Source organism: Osmerus eperlanus, chromosome 13 (genome assembly GCF_963692335.1).
Source record: "Osmerus eperlanus chromosome 13, fOsmEpe2.1, whole genome shotgun sequence".
Lineage (NCBI taxonomy): Eukaryota > Metazoa > Chordata > Actinopteri > Osmeriformes > Osmeridae > Osmerus > Osmerus eperlanus.
This window is the reverse complement of record NC_085030.1, coordinates 4045047-4061681: the sequence shown is the minus strand read 5'-3', so window position 1 is coordinate 4061681 and position 16635 is coordinate 4045047. Positions and strand designations below refer to the sequence as shown.

The window sequence follows — 16635 nt, the reverse complement described above, 5'->3', positions numbered from 1 at the left end:
CTCCATTTCATTTTCACTTCCTCAATCCTCGGTCGTTGAATTCCTCTCGCAGAGCCTTTCCTTTGAGCCTGATCGGTGTGTAGAAACGAAACTAGAATGTGCAGCTACTTGTGAACAACTCCGTGGCTGCAAGGACGAACTTCTCTGCAAACATCGCCAGTTGTATGATGTTACACAGCTAGACTCATACATAACTAGATCGTTTTAAGAGTGACTTTGAGCATCACACAGGTACAGGATGTAAGAACACTAACTTAATTAAGTGTAAAGACGCTTACGTTGTTTTTATTTTATTATAATCAATGTATGGCTGGTGTTCACGCCTTTATTTAAAATAATGCATTTGTAAATGCATTATTATGATGCATCTAAAAACAAACTTTGTAGTCCTTTCCAGACTAGAATAAGGGAGAGTGAGAGAGAAAGGGAGAGAGAGGAGGTGGTGAAATAAGAGGAGGAACAGGGGCAGAATAGTTGCCTAGCAAGGAAGAGACAAAAAAGTACAGAAGGATGGCAGTTGCCTATGGCTAGGGATGGGCGTGTAGTCACTAATCTTATCTAGCCATGACCCGAGGATGGGCTTGTGAAATAAATAGACAATGGCATTTTGATTGGCTGTACTGGCTGAAATGTTAATTTATATTATATATAAACCTAATATATTTTATTGTTATGAATATAAATCTAAATGTGCCACATAAACATGTCGCTTATATAGACATTTGAAAATAGACATATTTGGCACTCATATAATTGTTTAAAACCTGAGAGATCTTTTCATTCTGCTCATGAGGTAACATACCTTGCCAGATCAGTCATTTTAAATCCCTTCTTAATATCCATTTAAAGACTGCATTCCCATGTTAAGCAGGTCCTTTTTAATCCTGAGAAAATTGGAACTCTGCCTATAGTTTAAACAATTACATTTGGTCCAGAGTAATCCACCGACATGCAGATACAAAATCTCAATAAAAACCAGTCACCTTTGAACAATTTACCCCTAACCCAATAAGCCAGCTACTTCAGCTCTCCTGAAGACTGGCTGTCCAGGCCTGATGGTCACTGAGGAAAGTACAGGTCCTTGGTCAGCATAGACACAATGCAAGGAATCTGCTTCTTGGCACTGAAGCCTGGGGTGGAGGAAGCAGACTGGAAGTCCAGCGCCACCTTATGGTTGACTCTGGTCATGATCTGCATGATCTCCAGCACGTGTCCGTGGCGCTGAAGCATCTCACACAGAGACTGCATGAACCAGGAACCATTACTGGTGTTCCTCCATGAGTAGTAGCCTTGGGGGAACAAATACACTGTTACACAATGTCCAAAGGAGCAGGGGACAACAAACACAGTGTTCTGAGGATTCCTGACGTGTGTGTGGGTGTGCGTGTGTGTACCTGGGGCTGTGGAGTAGGCATACAGGAAGTCGGCCTCCACAGGTATCTTCTCAGGAGAATCGTCACTCACGGCGTCAGTCTCAATCCCCCCATCCAGTTCTGAACCGCGACAAGCCTGACACACGCCAGACATTAGGAACACAGAAGAGTCAGTGTCAAAGAGTGTGACTGTCTTTGTGTAGCACCAGTGCAGTACAGTATTGCTGTGTATTGGTGTGTATAGGTGTAGCACCAGTGCAGTATAGTATAGGTGTGTATAGGTGCATCACCAGTGCAGTATGGGTGTGAATAGGTGTATCATCAGTGCAGTATAGCTGTGTATGAGTGTGTATAGGTGTATCATCAGTGCAGTATAGTTGTGTATTGGTGTGTCACCAGTGCAGTATAGTTGTGTATTGGTATGTCACCAGTGCAGTATAGTTGTGTATTGGTATGTCACCAGTGCAGTATAGCTGTGTATACTGTAAGTGTAGCACTTGGGCAGGTGTATTACCTGGATGAAAAACAGTTTGGGCTTGCCAGCCAGGGTCCTGCAGCGGTCTCCTCTGAACATTCCGGTCAGAACCTTCAGCTCCACATGTTTGTCCGTCCCGTAAAACACACCCTCGTCACCGTGGCTGAGCAGCACACACACCAGGGAGGCTGACTGGCTGTGGTCCTCCTTGGAAACTACATTTTTGTGTTTATTAGATAAACGGATGAAACAGAAGACTGTACAGTTTACATTTGTAAAGTATTGAGATGGCCTTTCTTTTCCCCTGTTTTTTGTTATAGACTGTCGTAGGCGAATTACATTGTCATTATCCATATTATCCAATGTTACAAATATTCATACCCTTTATTCAGTACTTTGTAGAAGAACTTTTAGCAGCAATTACAACTTCTTGGGTATTCTTCTACCAGCTTTGCAGACCTGGATCTAGGCAGCTTCTCAAATGTTTTCCCCTTACTGAGTAATAACTAAGTTATGTTCAGAAAGCTCTGAGCATGCTGCTACCTGCCTCAACAGTGGCTTCCGGTGTCAATCCACTCTAACCTAAAGGCTGAAATCAGAGTGCTCCAGAGATGGGTGTCAATCTAGAAGGTTTTATATCTGAATAGGAACTCAGAGATTCTCTTAAGAGTGACCTCTGGATTCATGGATAACTTGACCAAGGTCCATCTTGCCCGGTTACTTATTTGAGCCAGACAGACAGCTCTCTAGAAAAAGATTATAGTAGTTTCAAAGGTCTATATTCCCTGAAGTTTTCAATGCATTAGCAATTATTTTTATTGTAGCAAACCAAGGGAAACGGACAAGCCAATCCGGCACAGGGGGCGGGTTCATAGGCTCAGATTGGGGGAGGTAATAGAGGGAGTCTATTTGCCTGTTCAAGTGCCGCAGCCACTTGGCACATGGCACTGGTCACACCTGCAGCCCATCAGGTGATCAGGGGAAGGTATTAAGGGAGCCAGCCCAGGGCCACAGAGGAGGAACAAAGGACTGGAGAGGCAACACTGCAGGAGGTGTGTTCCTTAACCCTTGTGCTGCCTTCGGGTCACATGACCCAAAGGTTCATAACGAACCATCGTTGTGTTTACCCAATTTTACCCAATACAAAAACAAATAAAAATAATTTTCTTTTAACCTTCGCAATGTGGGGGGTCTGACGCATGCTTACAAAAATACAAAATTGCTTTACTTTGTTTTTGTATGCGGTAAAGTTGTCGCAATACGACGGTGGGTCACAACGACTGATGGGTCAGAATGACCCGAAGATAACACAAGGGTTAAGGAGATTCTGGGGGAAAAATGACCTCTCCCTTTGCTCTCAACCCCCACAGGACAACACTGCCTGAAGGCTGGAGGACCCCGGACGGGAAGAATCTTAAGTTTGTCCCGCTACCCTTTTCCTGACCTACGTTTATTAAAGGACACTATGTTAAGCCTAACTGTCTCTTGAGTCTCATATTTCATTGTGAATCTGGCTTTCAAGTCCCCTGGGTTTCCACATTATGTTTTCTATATTCCATTTTAAATGAGGTCTATAACTAAACTAAATGTGCAGAAAGTGAAGGAGTTTAAATACTTTCCAAGGCACTGTAGAGGTGTAGTTGGGTTAAATCTCACCATTATAGAGAAGCTCCCGGATCTGTTGGACTGTCTGGTCGGTGAACACTTTGACCTTGTAACCCAGGCTGGAGAACACTTTCATAGCGTTGCCTGCATCCACGTCTGTTCCATTTCGGACGTTCATTCCTGCTCACACAGACGGACACACGGGGGGGGGGGGGGGGGGGCGCGGGGGGGCGGTGGTAACAAAGTCTCTCTGAGGCATGAAGGTCAGAGGACAGAATTTCTAGTAGAAAGGGAAAACAGAGATAACGTACAGCCAATAGGTGCTCGTTATTCAATCAGGCGGATACCACACCATAGACTCGTGAGAGTCATCAGAACATAATATAGGTTCAAATAAGAACACATATGAAATAAGACTTATAAGTCATCCACTGATTGTAATTAGCATAAGCGCATGACAAATCCCACATTTTTTTCAGAGAGACAAAGAAGTTCAAGTTGAAAATTGAATCTGGCTGGTACAAGGCAGGCTGAAGAGAGGAAGAGAGAGAGAGATAGAAGACAGGGAAGCTATGCTATGCGTCACCAACTCTGTAGCTACATAAGCAGGAACCCACCTGTGCTTCTGTCAAAATTCTTGTTGTTGATGATTATGCACTGTCCCAGGCTGGGGTAGTCCATCCTGTACCTGTATGTCATGTCCACATGAGGCCAAGAGTCAACCTCACTGGTCCCCTGCTTGGGGGCAATAGGTTTGCTGGGGACACTGTCATAGCAAATAGACGCACACACACAAACACAGACACAAACACACAAGGGAAAAGGGATGTCACTCATTGCACCATCAGCCCAAGTGTCATTCCTGAAGCACTAATGGGGAAGGGCGTCCATAGAAACCAGTTTATCAGGTTAGTACCATATAAAGGATAGCACCACCACACACAAAGACAAACGGCATAACAGGAAATATAATTCATTATTAAGTTTCAGGTCGGGTTAGGTTGTTGTTACCCCTGTCCTGCTATGGCCTTGGCATCCACACAGTCTCCATGACCGTCCACCTGGCTAGACATGGCAGAAACCTAGACAAGACAGACATGTAGCTATTGAAACGTCTCTCCAAATAAAATAAACACGTAGTACAACACGATTATCTAGTCGGACAGGCTGACTTGAGACGTTACTGTCTGCTAGATCCATGTTTGGATCTAGCAGTCTGTTTGTCTACAAAGTAGCCTACAGTTGGGCTCTGTAGCTATACACTGCAGGACCAAACAGGAAAGTATAAATACAAAAGGTGTTAACAATCAATTTGGTATGTGTGTCAATATTCTTCTGCTACTCTCAAGGGTAGGAAAGGTGGGTTAGTAAGTTAGCCACTTTGACTAGCATGTAGGCTATGTGTACTGTATTAGCTACCTTAAAGATCCTGTAAAGCAAATTCCATGATTTTCTTCTCAGTAGGCTACATTATATACGTGTTAAATGAGTTCCTGAAAGCATGTGCAAAGCGCGAAAAACTTTGTCACACTGAAATGTGGAGTTACCGTAGAACAGTTTATCCTCCGTTTTCAGATCAGGTTTTAATGGGCAGAGCCAAAAAATTACCTATCTACGTAATTTTGAACCATCTACGTCAGATCACTGAATGGTTCCTCCTGCTGTACTGTTATTGTAGCCTACATCAGATAGCTCGCTTCAGGATGTCTCCCTCCACCCGCAACTGCATCTTCCCTGGATGCAAAAACTTCAGCTGCGCTGCAAAGCTATTTGATTCCCTGAGGAAAGGAAAAATAGGTGGATTGATTTTGTGAAGGCCCACGCTGATAGAGAGCTTCGGATAAACTCCAACAGCTGCCCCTGCAGTGACCATTTCACGGCGGATAGTTTTAACATGGACCAGAGACAGACGGGGTTCAGGGACACACGGCTTCTCTTGCAGCGCGGAACCGAACCGAGCATCGCCCTCGACCGTTCCTCCTCCGGTCGCACCTGGACCATCCACCGCCGCCAGCAGTTCATCACTCAGTTCTGTTTGCTTGTTATAATTATACTACACAACTTTTCGAGGTATCTATGCTATGAGTTAGTGCAAACCCCTAACTTGATATTAGGCTACTCGGTTTAGAATGATGGTATTTTGGTGAAATGGTAGCTAATGTCCTAGTAGCCTAGTTGTAGAGCTCACTGTCTGCTGTCTCTGGTGTCATTTTTACTCTTGTGTTACAGCTCAGGGGAACATTTCATTTATATGCATCTGTATGTTTCACTCATTGAACAAATACATTCTAATTCTAGTTATACTGTTAAGTTCGGCTTGAAGTAGCGTCCATTATCTGGGTCGTAGGTAGGCAGCGCAGAGTGCTGACTTTCTCATGATTTCAAAGCCTAATTTAACATACTTGTTGGTGTTTTTTTTTCATTCGAATTTGGATGGGTAGTTAATAACACATTCTTTTGTGGTGTGGTGAACTTAAAACTCGTTTTCAATTCCACTTTACAGGATCTTTAATCATTTGTAGCCTCCGCCCTTCGCGACTAGTCAAGATGTCAATACACGCAACATGGTACAAAAAGTGTGTGTCTTGAGAAAGCTTATACAAACTCAGTTATAGCTCTAGCGTGTTAAGAAAACAGACTAAAACTTACCGTGTACTCGGTTCCGATAGGGAAGCGGATAAATAAGTGAAAAGTCAACCTTCCTGTTATCGTACTGTACAGAACATAATACTCCCAACTACTTTGAACCAATCGGACTCCTGGAAAAAATAATTCAGCAGATGTATGCAATGGTACTCGATTTATGAGCGGTGTGTGGCACACCTGCGAATAGCTCCCTCAGGAAAGACACGTAGCCTACCATAAAATGTCAAAAGTAAAAGTGAAACTGGACCACTTCTATCTAGTGGATCGTGCTCTTAACACACGAATAAACTCTACATGCGTTAATGCATTCAGAATACAATAACCCAGTAACATTTCAGATGCTCCAACATGACGTTTATTATGACACAATGAAAGATGTTTCATTCATAATTACAGTAATTTCTGATATTTAGTTCCTGCAGCACACAAAAAACTTCTGGACTGTATCGTGGATGTATTTTTTTCAATGTATGGTCTGTGCACATTGCTGCTTTAATTTGTATTTGTGTGGATGTATAGCTGTGTCAGACCACTTTCTCCAGGGCCTGCTCCAGCCTGCCATTGAGGGTTCTCAGCTGTTCTTCAGCTCCCAGAACCTGCTGTGCTTCCAGCAGTAGAGCAGGGAGGCTGGACACACCGTACTGGGCGGGGAGGTACACATATCAGTTAGCAGATATCAGTTAGTCAGCACTTACGTCAGCTTCAGCCAGAATAGAATGGAGCAATGGCCCAGCTAACACATGACGTTGCGGCAACGTTGCCAGTAAGTGCTCAGTTGGTAACCCGCGACGTTACCTTCTGGCAACGTCGTGGCAACGTCGTAGCTACGTTATAAAGGGAATGTTGCCAGTTGGTCCCATGGACAACGTTGCCACGACGTTGTACCTTGGTCGGCTGGTTACGTTATTTTTAGACCCGTGGGCAACGTTGCCGCGACGTCGTACCTTGGTCGGCTGGTTACGTTATTTGTTAGTCCCCTGGACAACGTTGCAGCGACGTCGTACCTTGGTCGGCTGGTTACGTTATTTTTTGGTCCCCTGGACAATGTTGCAGCGACGTCGTACCTTGGTCGGCTGGTTACGTTATTTTTTGGTCCCCTGGACAACGTTGCCGCGACGTTGTACCTTGGTCGGCTGGTTACGTTATTTTTTGGTCCCCTGGACAACGTTGCCGCGACGTTGTACCTTGGTCGGCTGGTTACGTTATTTTTAGACCCGTGGGCAACGTTGCCGCGACGTCGTACCTTGGTCGGCTGGTTACGTTATTTGTTGGTCCCCTGGACAACGTTGCCGCGACGTCGTACCTTGGTCGGCTGGTTACGTTATTTTTTGGTCCCCTGGACAACGTTGCCGCGACGTTGTACCTTGGTCGGCTGGTTACGTTATTTTTAGACCCGTGGGCAACGTTGCCGCGACGTGGTACCTTGGTCGGCTAATTACTTATTTTTTGGTCCCGTGGACAACGTTGCCGAGACGTTGTACCTTGGTCGGCTGGATACATTAATTTTGGTACCATGGGTTAAGTTGCGGCTAAGTCGCTCTTTGGTCGCAGGACAACGGATCTCGAGTGCATATAGTGGTTTATCCAGAGATGGAGAGATCACACTGGACTGCTCTCAGTTCTGACATTTTTGCAATGTACCCATAGTCTACATGAATTTCAATCACACACAATATTAAATGTTGCACCCAGCACGTATAAATGTAGACAATGCATGTAATTCATGTGCAGCTCAGCCCCAGCATGTCATTGGTCATCAATTTTCTCATATGCAGAAACATAGCTTTAATAAATAAGACTGAATCTGGAATATAATTTAGTCTTTCATTCTTTACTATAAACATGTACAAAAGCAATCAATGTGTGATGTGTAACATGATTAAGCAAACATTCTTTGTATAGCACACCAAAGCTGTATGACACACAATGCAAATTTGTGCTCCAATAATTTTTGTGATACAAAATTGTTAAATGTGACCAAAAGGTAAGCGACTATTAAGAGTTTCATTTCCAAAGACAAGTCATCACAGAATATTACAATTCTTCCTTAGCAAACCTGCCCCTCAGTCTGCCCCTGAGCAACAACTTTGCGCATGCCCATTTCAACGCATCGCTCAAATTGGGGTTTCAGAAGAGATTTTGCAGGGGTTCAACACCGTCTTGTACGCATTGGATTTCAACTGGAAATTAGCTACTTCAAAGGTGAGTTTCTTTACAGAAATATATAAACATATTTTAAGAAATTTAATGGGGCATACTTATACGTATATGTTTTAAATGTAGGCCATTTAGCCTGTTTATGTGCTATCAGATTCACATCGTTTACGTTAGGATTTCGATAGCTACAGTACAGTAGAGGTTAAACCCTCCAGAAAGTTATGTTGAAATACTGAAAATGCATAGGCCTACATGTTTTCAAAGTTTAGCTTCTCACAAATCACCCACAAAAGAATCAGTGAAAATAAACGTTCAGAACTGTTAAAAAACCTTGTCCCAAAATAGTTTATTTAGCCCGGAATTTTCAAAGACTGGAGCTAGCGTGGCTGATCACGTTTTAATCACAGCAATGGCGTCTATAAAAGTATCATGTCACTAATTTTTCAAATTTGTAGAAGACATCTTTTTTTGGATAAGTTTATTCGTTTTAACCTTTTAGATACGTGAGTTTTAAATATTTCCGACGCTTCCATCAGTTATTTTTCCAAAACGGCAGCTAGGTTGTTTTAATTAGCTTCCGTTACCTAGCAACCTAGCATAATACTCGTAGCAATGCTACTACCTGCTAGTGTTACTTGTTAGCCTACTAATTGTAAATTTTGAAGCCATACTATAGCGTTTGTCATATAGTTTTTGTCTATCGGAAAACAGTCGGTTGGAATGTTCAGAATCACACATGTGCGACGCTACGATGTGGGGCCCTGCTTTCGAACGATCACATATGTGCAATGCTACTCCTTTTATATCAATATGCTATAACTATGTACATAAACTACATTCCATTTTCATTTCTGTACAGATTATCCTACCACCGTCACACGGCCTAGCACTGTGTCCCTGGGAAATGATGGTAAAGTAATGAATGACCGTTTAAAACAGTGACAATAATTGTATGAGCCATGGCAACCTAAAGGCTATGTTTTGAAGCAAAAGCATGACTTAAAACTTTTGCATCACCAGATTCCATACCCCTAGATGTCAACTCTGGTCTGGTGGAGGTGAACCAATTGGGGGCCCAGGAAAACAGCTGGCAGCCAGGCAAGTGCAAATATAAGACACTCAAAAAAATATATGCTTTGTATACAACCATTCAAGGTAACATTTGTTATTTACATAAATGTTACAGCTAATCTAGAAGAACCACAGTGTATGCCAATCATGCTAACTCTTGTAAACTTGTTTTACTTGTCTTTAATGACAGACACATTACAGGTTATGCTCCGGAAGATGGAGACATTGGAGGAGAACCAGCGAGAGGCTCTCCTATTCAGGCGACTACAGGGCAGACACACTGCCAGTGCCAGTGATGGACCTACAGGTGGCCCAAACACAGGCTGAACTCCAAGACGCCTTAAGCGAGGAGCGCCTTAAGGTGCTGGAGTTGCGAAAGAGAGTGGTAAGTGTTTGGAGATGCCATGAACTATGGCTTACACGCAGCGTTCAACGTTCACATTGGTGCTGACAATAAGTTCATGACTTCTAATTCCAGACGCTGTGATGAAGTGGAAGACGGGACTGGGAGAGAAAGCTGTGGAGCTCCTCATAGAGGAGACACTCAAACACAACCCGGCAGCCCGTTCAAAACAAGCCAGGTGAATGAATCATGATTGCAGCTTCCATATCCAACCTTTCACATGGCTATGTGACACAAATCTAGAATCACATGTTTTTTTGATGATGTATATTATTTTAGATGTGATTTTTTTATGACTTGTATAGAGCCTTTTTACACGTGCAATTATGTTGATAGAACACTAACTTATTTTGTGCTTCATTGTCAGGGCCAACAGACAGGACCTGTAGCGGGGACTGGCAGAAGATTTTAATTCACTGTTTGGCACTTTGTTTGAAATAAAATGACAATACATGGAAATGCTGCCTTGTTTATGATTAGCTGGAGTTAGGCTAAACATCACACAAACCTCCTAAAGTTGGCTACCATGTAGCCTATTATACAAGAACAAGTAGCATTTTGGGCAAATGCGGTCTGCATATGAACCGCCCCAATATAAGCAGTAGAATTGAGAAATATAGGTTACTTAGTTAACGTTGCAGTCACGGACTGGCAACGTCACAAAATGACGTTGCTAGGAGGTCGCGGTTACGGACTGGCAACGTCGGAAAATGACGTTGCTAGGAGGTCGCGGTTACAGACTGGCAACGTCGGAAAATGACGTTGCTAGGAGGTCGCGGTTACGGACCGGCAACGTCGGAAAATGACGTTGCTAGGAGGTCGCGGTTACAGACTGGCAACGTCGGAAAATTACGTTGCTAGGAGGTCGCGGTTACAGACTGGCAACGTCGGAAAATTACGTTGCTAGGAGGTCGCGGTTACGGACTGGCAATGTCGGAAAATTACGTTGCTAGGAGGTCGCGGTTACAGACTGGCAACGTCGGAAAAATAACGTTGCCACGACGTCGCGGTTACGGACTGGCAACGTCACAAGATTACGTTGCGGTTACGTTCTGGCGTCCCACAGATGCACGGTCCCGCAACGTCGCCAAAGACGTTGCGGCAACGTATGTTTGGTCATCGAGTGACGTTGCGGCAACGTAACTGTGTTAGCTGGGGGACCACAGGTAGGTAAACTGGGTTGGGGTATTAAGGCAGAACAGTGGCGGAGCAGAGCTAACATCTAGATCCGTGTTTCTCAACTGGTGGGTCGCGAGCTGGTGTGGAGTGGGTCGAGGCTTTGGCTCCGTCAAAAAGTCAAACTTTTTTTATAAGTTATCGAACTTCCAATGGTACGCTTTATTTTGAAAGATGAATCCACCTTATTCCTAGCTCCCATGATCCATTTCCTGAATTATGGGCACGACTTCCGGAGCCGGCGATTGTCATGGTAACGCTCATAAACAGTCATTGCGGTAAGCTAATTCTGATGCGAAATAAAACGTGGGAACACAGCCTGTTACACCTGAAACGGGACAATTTGATCATACCTCTGCCTTCTACTATCGAGGGATGGGAGGACGACCTGAAAAAGTGGCCTCAAATAACGTACACTAGCATATTTAGCTACTTTATTAACTCTGTTGCTACGGACGGTGAAGCGATGAATAACCTGAAAAGCTCTGAGTCTTATCAGTACCTCCACAGTGAAAAAATGTGTCGCGTATTAATTAAGGAGGTGGGACACAACCTTGTCTACCTTAAAGCAGACCTAGTCGGAGCCTTAAAGTCCCACATAACCTGTCCTGGGTTTTAGTTTCATCGTCAGAGTGAAATACAAACGGCTGGGTGCTCATGTGTTGCTGGACCAGGGCACTACTAACCCACAAACATTTACTGGCAGTACTGCAACTAGCTAAATCTGTGGAGGTCTTTCGTAGCCCAAACACAAAGTAGGATGCGGATTTCCTCCGTCGGCTTTTTGTCCACAAAATGAAATGAGTACACATACGATACAGTGTTTTGGGTGGTCTCTTCCAGGCTAGGGTTTTCAGCTACATTATTTTGTATTCCTCATCTGTTGGCAGGCGATGGAAACTGTACCATTTGTCACAAGAACAATCCCTTTTTGTTGTGGGTGTGTGTTCAACACACTGTCGTTGAAGCCACAGATTTAGCCTGATTGTTAGTACAGCTGCGAACAGCGCAACAGGTAGCCTACCAGAGCCCCGCAATGACATTTTATAACAATAATAATAACAATATAAATGACAACATATGTTTAAAAACAAACCAGTTTTAGTTAAATTATAGTTTAAATTACTTTAGAAAGAATCACTGTTGACGGCTGGCTGTGACTAACGTATAGCAAACCGCAACTTCCGCTATTTCACCGGAAGTTGCACCCATAATCATTTCTACAGTAGACCATAGATATATATAAACACTAGATGTCTTACGGCGGAGTCTAGAACGTCCGCACATGGCGGCCATCTTGCATCTTGCGATTTTGAAACGGTTTGGTTTGTTATCAACGTCAGAGATGTCGGTATGCCACTGCATACTTATGAATAATTATGTTTTTTTTTTTTTATAGAATAGAAGTATGCAGTGGCATACCGACATCTCTGACGTTGATAACAAACCAAACCGTTTCAAAATCGGTTGAAAATTGACCAAGTTATGGCCATTTAAAAAGTACATGTAGCATCAACACAATGTTATGGGTGAGCGAGTTGACTGTAGCAAGATGGCCGCCATGTGCGGACGTTCGACTCCGTTGTCCGGCAACGCGGACGAGACATCTAGTGTTTATATATATCTATGCAGTAGACCCCCTGAGAATAAGATGGATAGGCTCACACCTTGCTGACCGCATTCTAGAACACACATGTCAAAGTGTCAATCAAAACTGCAGCGCTGTTTGTTTCCTGTTTTCAGGGGCGTTTCTTGCCAATCTCGCATCCTAGGCGAGATCACTAAAGGTAATGTGTTATCTGTAGTATTTTTACAATAATTAAAACCAGAGCAGCCAGTGTAGATCGGTTAAAGCCTGCAAATCGCTAGCTTTTCGTTGGTGTAGCTGGTAGTAGTCGCTTCCGAAATGCTAGAGGCGTTGGGTTCAATTCCTGATGTGCCAAGTGTACCTCCGATGGGGGCAAAACCACGTCTGGAACAACTACATACGCTACAGATTAAAAAAGAAAAGACGGTGCACCCAATCGGTGCCCCCCTGCAGTCTTGGGGGTTGTCTATGCCGGAAAACGCCCTTGCATGTTTTGAACAGTACATAGACATTGTGGATTGCTGTACAAATTGTTTTGTGAAATAAATTATAATGTTTGGAATGTAAATTATTTTTGGGTTATGACAAGGACAAATGTGGGTCCTGAGGTTAGACCAGTTGAGAACCACAACTCTAGATTACAGGGAACCTAGCTCACCTGCTGGGGCTGGTCCAGGTGGACATGCTGCCGGTAGTTTCTGTGCAGGTTTGCCAGCCCTGAGAGGAGGCCAGAGCCTTTTCGGAGGTCCTCCAGGCGCTGCTGCAGTCTGGCCTTTTCTCTCTGCAGCCCCCGAACTTCCTTCTCTTTCCTGTGGAGGGACGCCAACTATTTATTAACCTGGGATTGCCTAACCCCAACACGCCCCAATGAACCCCGATCATAATCCCTGGAGAAGCAACTGTACCAATTCCATCAACGTAGGCTATTGTATGAGACCAGTCACACAAAATCTCCCACCTGATGGCCTCGTTCTTGGCCTCCAGCAGCCTCTCTCTCTTCTTGTTGATGGCACTTGTCACCTAGGAAATCACAGATGCCATCAGTATGAACTCTGATTCCTATATTGAATTACCCTTTTATAACTGTCTATACACCCATCTCTGCTGCTAGTGCTACTATAATGTTATTATTGCTATTTGTGTCACCGCTATCGTATTTTCCTATTACCGGTAATGTTGCTGTTTTTGTACTTTTTTCTAATATTCTAATCAAATTTGCTTTTGTTGCTTTTTTTATGTTTATGCCTATTATGCGGCTGTTGCCTTGTAAGAAATGTATGAACCAGAATGTCATGTGTTATACTGTGCATGTCAAATAAATTATTTGACCTCTTTAGGACCTCAAGTGATTGACTGCCCCATAGGTCCGTAGACGGTCTTACCTTCCTTGTGTCTCTCCGTAGGCAGTCCAGCTCCTTAGCTGCAGCAATCTGGACGGACAAATGATCATGTCCATGCCATACACATTAGAGTAGGTAACACAACACACACAGCCAACCAGCTGTTGGCAAACATAAGCCCTCCCCCTGACTTGACCTACCTTTTCAGACAGCTGTTCCTGGACGGAGTGAGAGAGGGCGTCTATCGCCTGACACACTGCCTTTGACCCCACGGCCTCGCTGAGGAAATAGCGCCAGACATCACCAGGACAACATCAGATCCAGAGATCTCACTTCCTCTCGGTACAATCGGAATGTTCCTCTGATTGACTCAGAAACTGCGATTATTCAAACACGTGAGGACCTTTCCTAGATAGGTCAGATTAGACAGCTCTCCTCTCAGATCCACAGAGGTTGTACCTCTCCCAAGAACTCCTATTGCAGGAGGTACCGTACACCCTGGTTAACGTCACCCACCTGCACCACACCCACAGCCACAGAGGTGCTACTGAGACTGACCTGTAGAGGGAGGTGAACTCCAGGAAAGAGTCTAGGACCACATCAAGCTCACCAGGGTTCCTCACCCTCTGGAGCAGGTCCACTTTGCGTACGGCACCTGTCGTGTCTGGGAGGGGTGAGAGACGAGAGGACAGCCAATGAGGACAGGAGAGAGGCAAGGAAGTGGAACCCATAGTAGTGGCAGAGAGTAAGGATGTGCGTGAAGGTTACCGACTTACCAGTTTACCGAATTCTATCAGAACTGCTCCAACACTATATGTTTTTTTTATTATCTGTTGTTTCATGTCTTTTGGGATATAAGTATATTTACTGGAAAGTTTTATTGTATTTGAGGGTTCTGCAAACACATTGTACAGCACATTAGTCAACTGTTGTTGTTTTTAAATTGTGCTCTATAAATAAAATCGATTGATTGAAGGTCTGAATCTGAGCTCCAGGATTGGAGGGCTCTTGAAGTCTCTATAGGAGGGTCCGACCAATAGGATCCCAGTAGAAATTACCTGAAGTTCCTGATGATGACTTCCTCTTCTTGTCTTGGAGGCTCTTCCTTTCAGCAGACGATTTCCTGTTGTTCCGCCTGTTGCCAGGGGACTTCCTGTTGCTCACCTTCTCACTCGCGGACTTCCTGGACTTGGCCCTCTTCTGGCCATTGTTCTGGGGGTGAGACAAACCGGAAGGTCAGTCCAAATCTGTCTCCAAATGGTCACTCACAAAGGTGTTCCTCTTGGATGGTCCTTACCCAGTTGGGGTCCTCGTTGTCAGAAAGGTCCTCGGAGGACAGAGAAGGTCTCTGTCTCTTCTTGGTCGGGCTAGGAGAGCTGGGGGAGACTGTGGAGACGGCCTGGGGCTGAGACACCGTAGCCGGGTCTGCTGCTCTTTTCAGCCTCTTCTTCACAGGCCTGCCCAGCACAGAAGAGAACGGATTAACCACAACATTATAAAGCTGCCTGGTTGACCCTGCCAGTCTCCATCACATGACTGGTCACCAGCCAAGCACATCACTTAAGCCAGCCTACCTTTCCTTAAGTCCCTGGCTCTTCCTCTCTGTCCTCCCAGGAACAGAGGCCTTGGCTGGGGACGACTGGCCACTTCTGTCCTTGGTCTGGGCCTTTCCTCGGCCAGTCCGGGGGGCTTTTTTAGGGGCCACTACAGTGCTGCTCTGGTGTGGCTGTCGCTGTCCCTCCCTCGCTTGAGCCCCTTCTTTCTGCTCCACCACATGACTCAGATCCTCCTCCAAGGCAGTGCTGTGCATGGGGTTTCCTAGGTCAACAGGTGGAGGAGGGACTAGTTAGTCTAGTTGCTCACCAGCAAGTTAGCTAGCCACCACAGGTATTCAGTAGCCCTATAGCCTCACCATAGTTGTGGTACTCGTGCAATGAGCTGTCTTTCTCAATGGAAGACACGTTCAGGTAGGATGGTCTGCTTTCAGGCTGAGCCATCTTAAAGGGACAACAGGAAGAAAATGGTAAAAGGAAGACAATGATCAACTGGATCCATCCAGTAGTAATAGAAATGTCAAAAGAGTCACAATTCACAAACCTTGTCCTTTTGGGGGGCGACTTTTGGCATCTTCGCTCTTATCTTTCTAGAGCTGTGAGGAGAACATGTTAGGCATAATGCTATTCACTTTCATTTTACTTCCATAAGTTAAGTGGGATAGTATGTGGGTTATGCGTCTGCAAGTTCAGGTTTTTCGTTCTACCGACTATAGAGCTGATCGTGCTCTAGTAGCATGAACCTTTCTAACATGCAAAGCTCGAGGTTAGCTAACCAGCTAGTGCTAGCTATATCAAAACAAGACTAGAGCTACATTTGTCTACTTGAAATATGTGTCGTGATCGTGAGCAATTGAATGGTTTAGCTACCTCATGACACTGGCAGGTGATCACCACATTATTGTCGCAAATATTGTAATATTATCTGTATCCGACGAGGTGATAGATAGATATGCTGTCAGAACAAAATATAAACACACGCTAATCTCAGCTCTTTTCTCCCGCAAAAATATTCGAGCCCTCAACGGACCGCCCTATTATCCAAAAAAAAGGGGTAGGCGTACTGTAACTGGTAATGTCTACTTTATGAAAAACTGTGTATCTGGTGCATCACTGTGTGTTGACGCTTTAAATAATAAAGTATATATTTTTTTATTCTGACGTACGTTTAGCAACAAAGAGCACTAGTGTCCTATACAACACTGAAAACTGACCCCTTCAAATACTATTAGTACGACTAGTACGGAA

General features: G+C 44.4%; 2 protein-coding genes and 1 long non-coding RNA gene across 3 annotated transcripts; 1 reads left to right on the top strand and 2 right to left on the bottom strand.

The window, feature by feature from the left end:
* Positions 1-300: 300 nt before the first annotated feature.
* casp3b (caspase 3, apoptosis-related cysteine peptidase b) lies at positions 301-6252 on the bottom strand. Its single transcript, XM_062476846.1, has 7 exons — positions 6103-6252; positions 4465-4535; positions 4071-4219; positions 3505-3633; positions 1888-2063; positions 1395-1509; positions 301-1289 (listed from the first exon to the last, which is right to left on the bottom strand). Exons 2-7 carry the CDS (start codon positions 4524-4526, stop codon positions 1060-1062), a joined length of 861 nt encoding a protein of 286 aa, XP_062332830.1. The 5' UTR covers positions 4527-4535; positions 6103-6252; the 3' UTR covers positions 301-1059.
* A 179-nt stretch (positions 6253-6431) lies between these two features.
* cenpu (centromere protein U) lies at positions 6432-16547 on the bottom strand. The gene is made up of 12 exons (XM_062476839.1): positions 16258-16547; positions 15932-15983; positions 15747-15822; positions 15409-15652; positions 15132-15291; positions 14893-15046; positions 14393-14498; positions 14035-14113; positions 13877-13924; positions 13453-13514; positions 13153-13303; positions 6432-6740 (listed from the first exon to the last, which is right to left on the bottom strand). The coding sequence occupies exons 1-12, from the start codon at positions 16260-16262 to the stop codon at positions 6624-6626; spliced, it is 1254 nt and encodes a 417-aa protein (XP_062332823.1). The 5' UTR covers positions 16263-16547; the 3' UTR covers positions 6432-6623.
* LOC134033030 (uncharacterized) lies at positions 8193-9319 on the top strand. The gene is made up of 3 exons (XR_009932067.1): positions 8193-8301; positions 9116-9166; positions 9277-9319. It is a non-coding gene; the product is annotated as an uncharacterized LOC134033030 (long non-coding RNA).
* Positions 16548-16635: the final 88 nt, after the last annotated feature.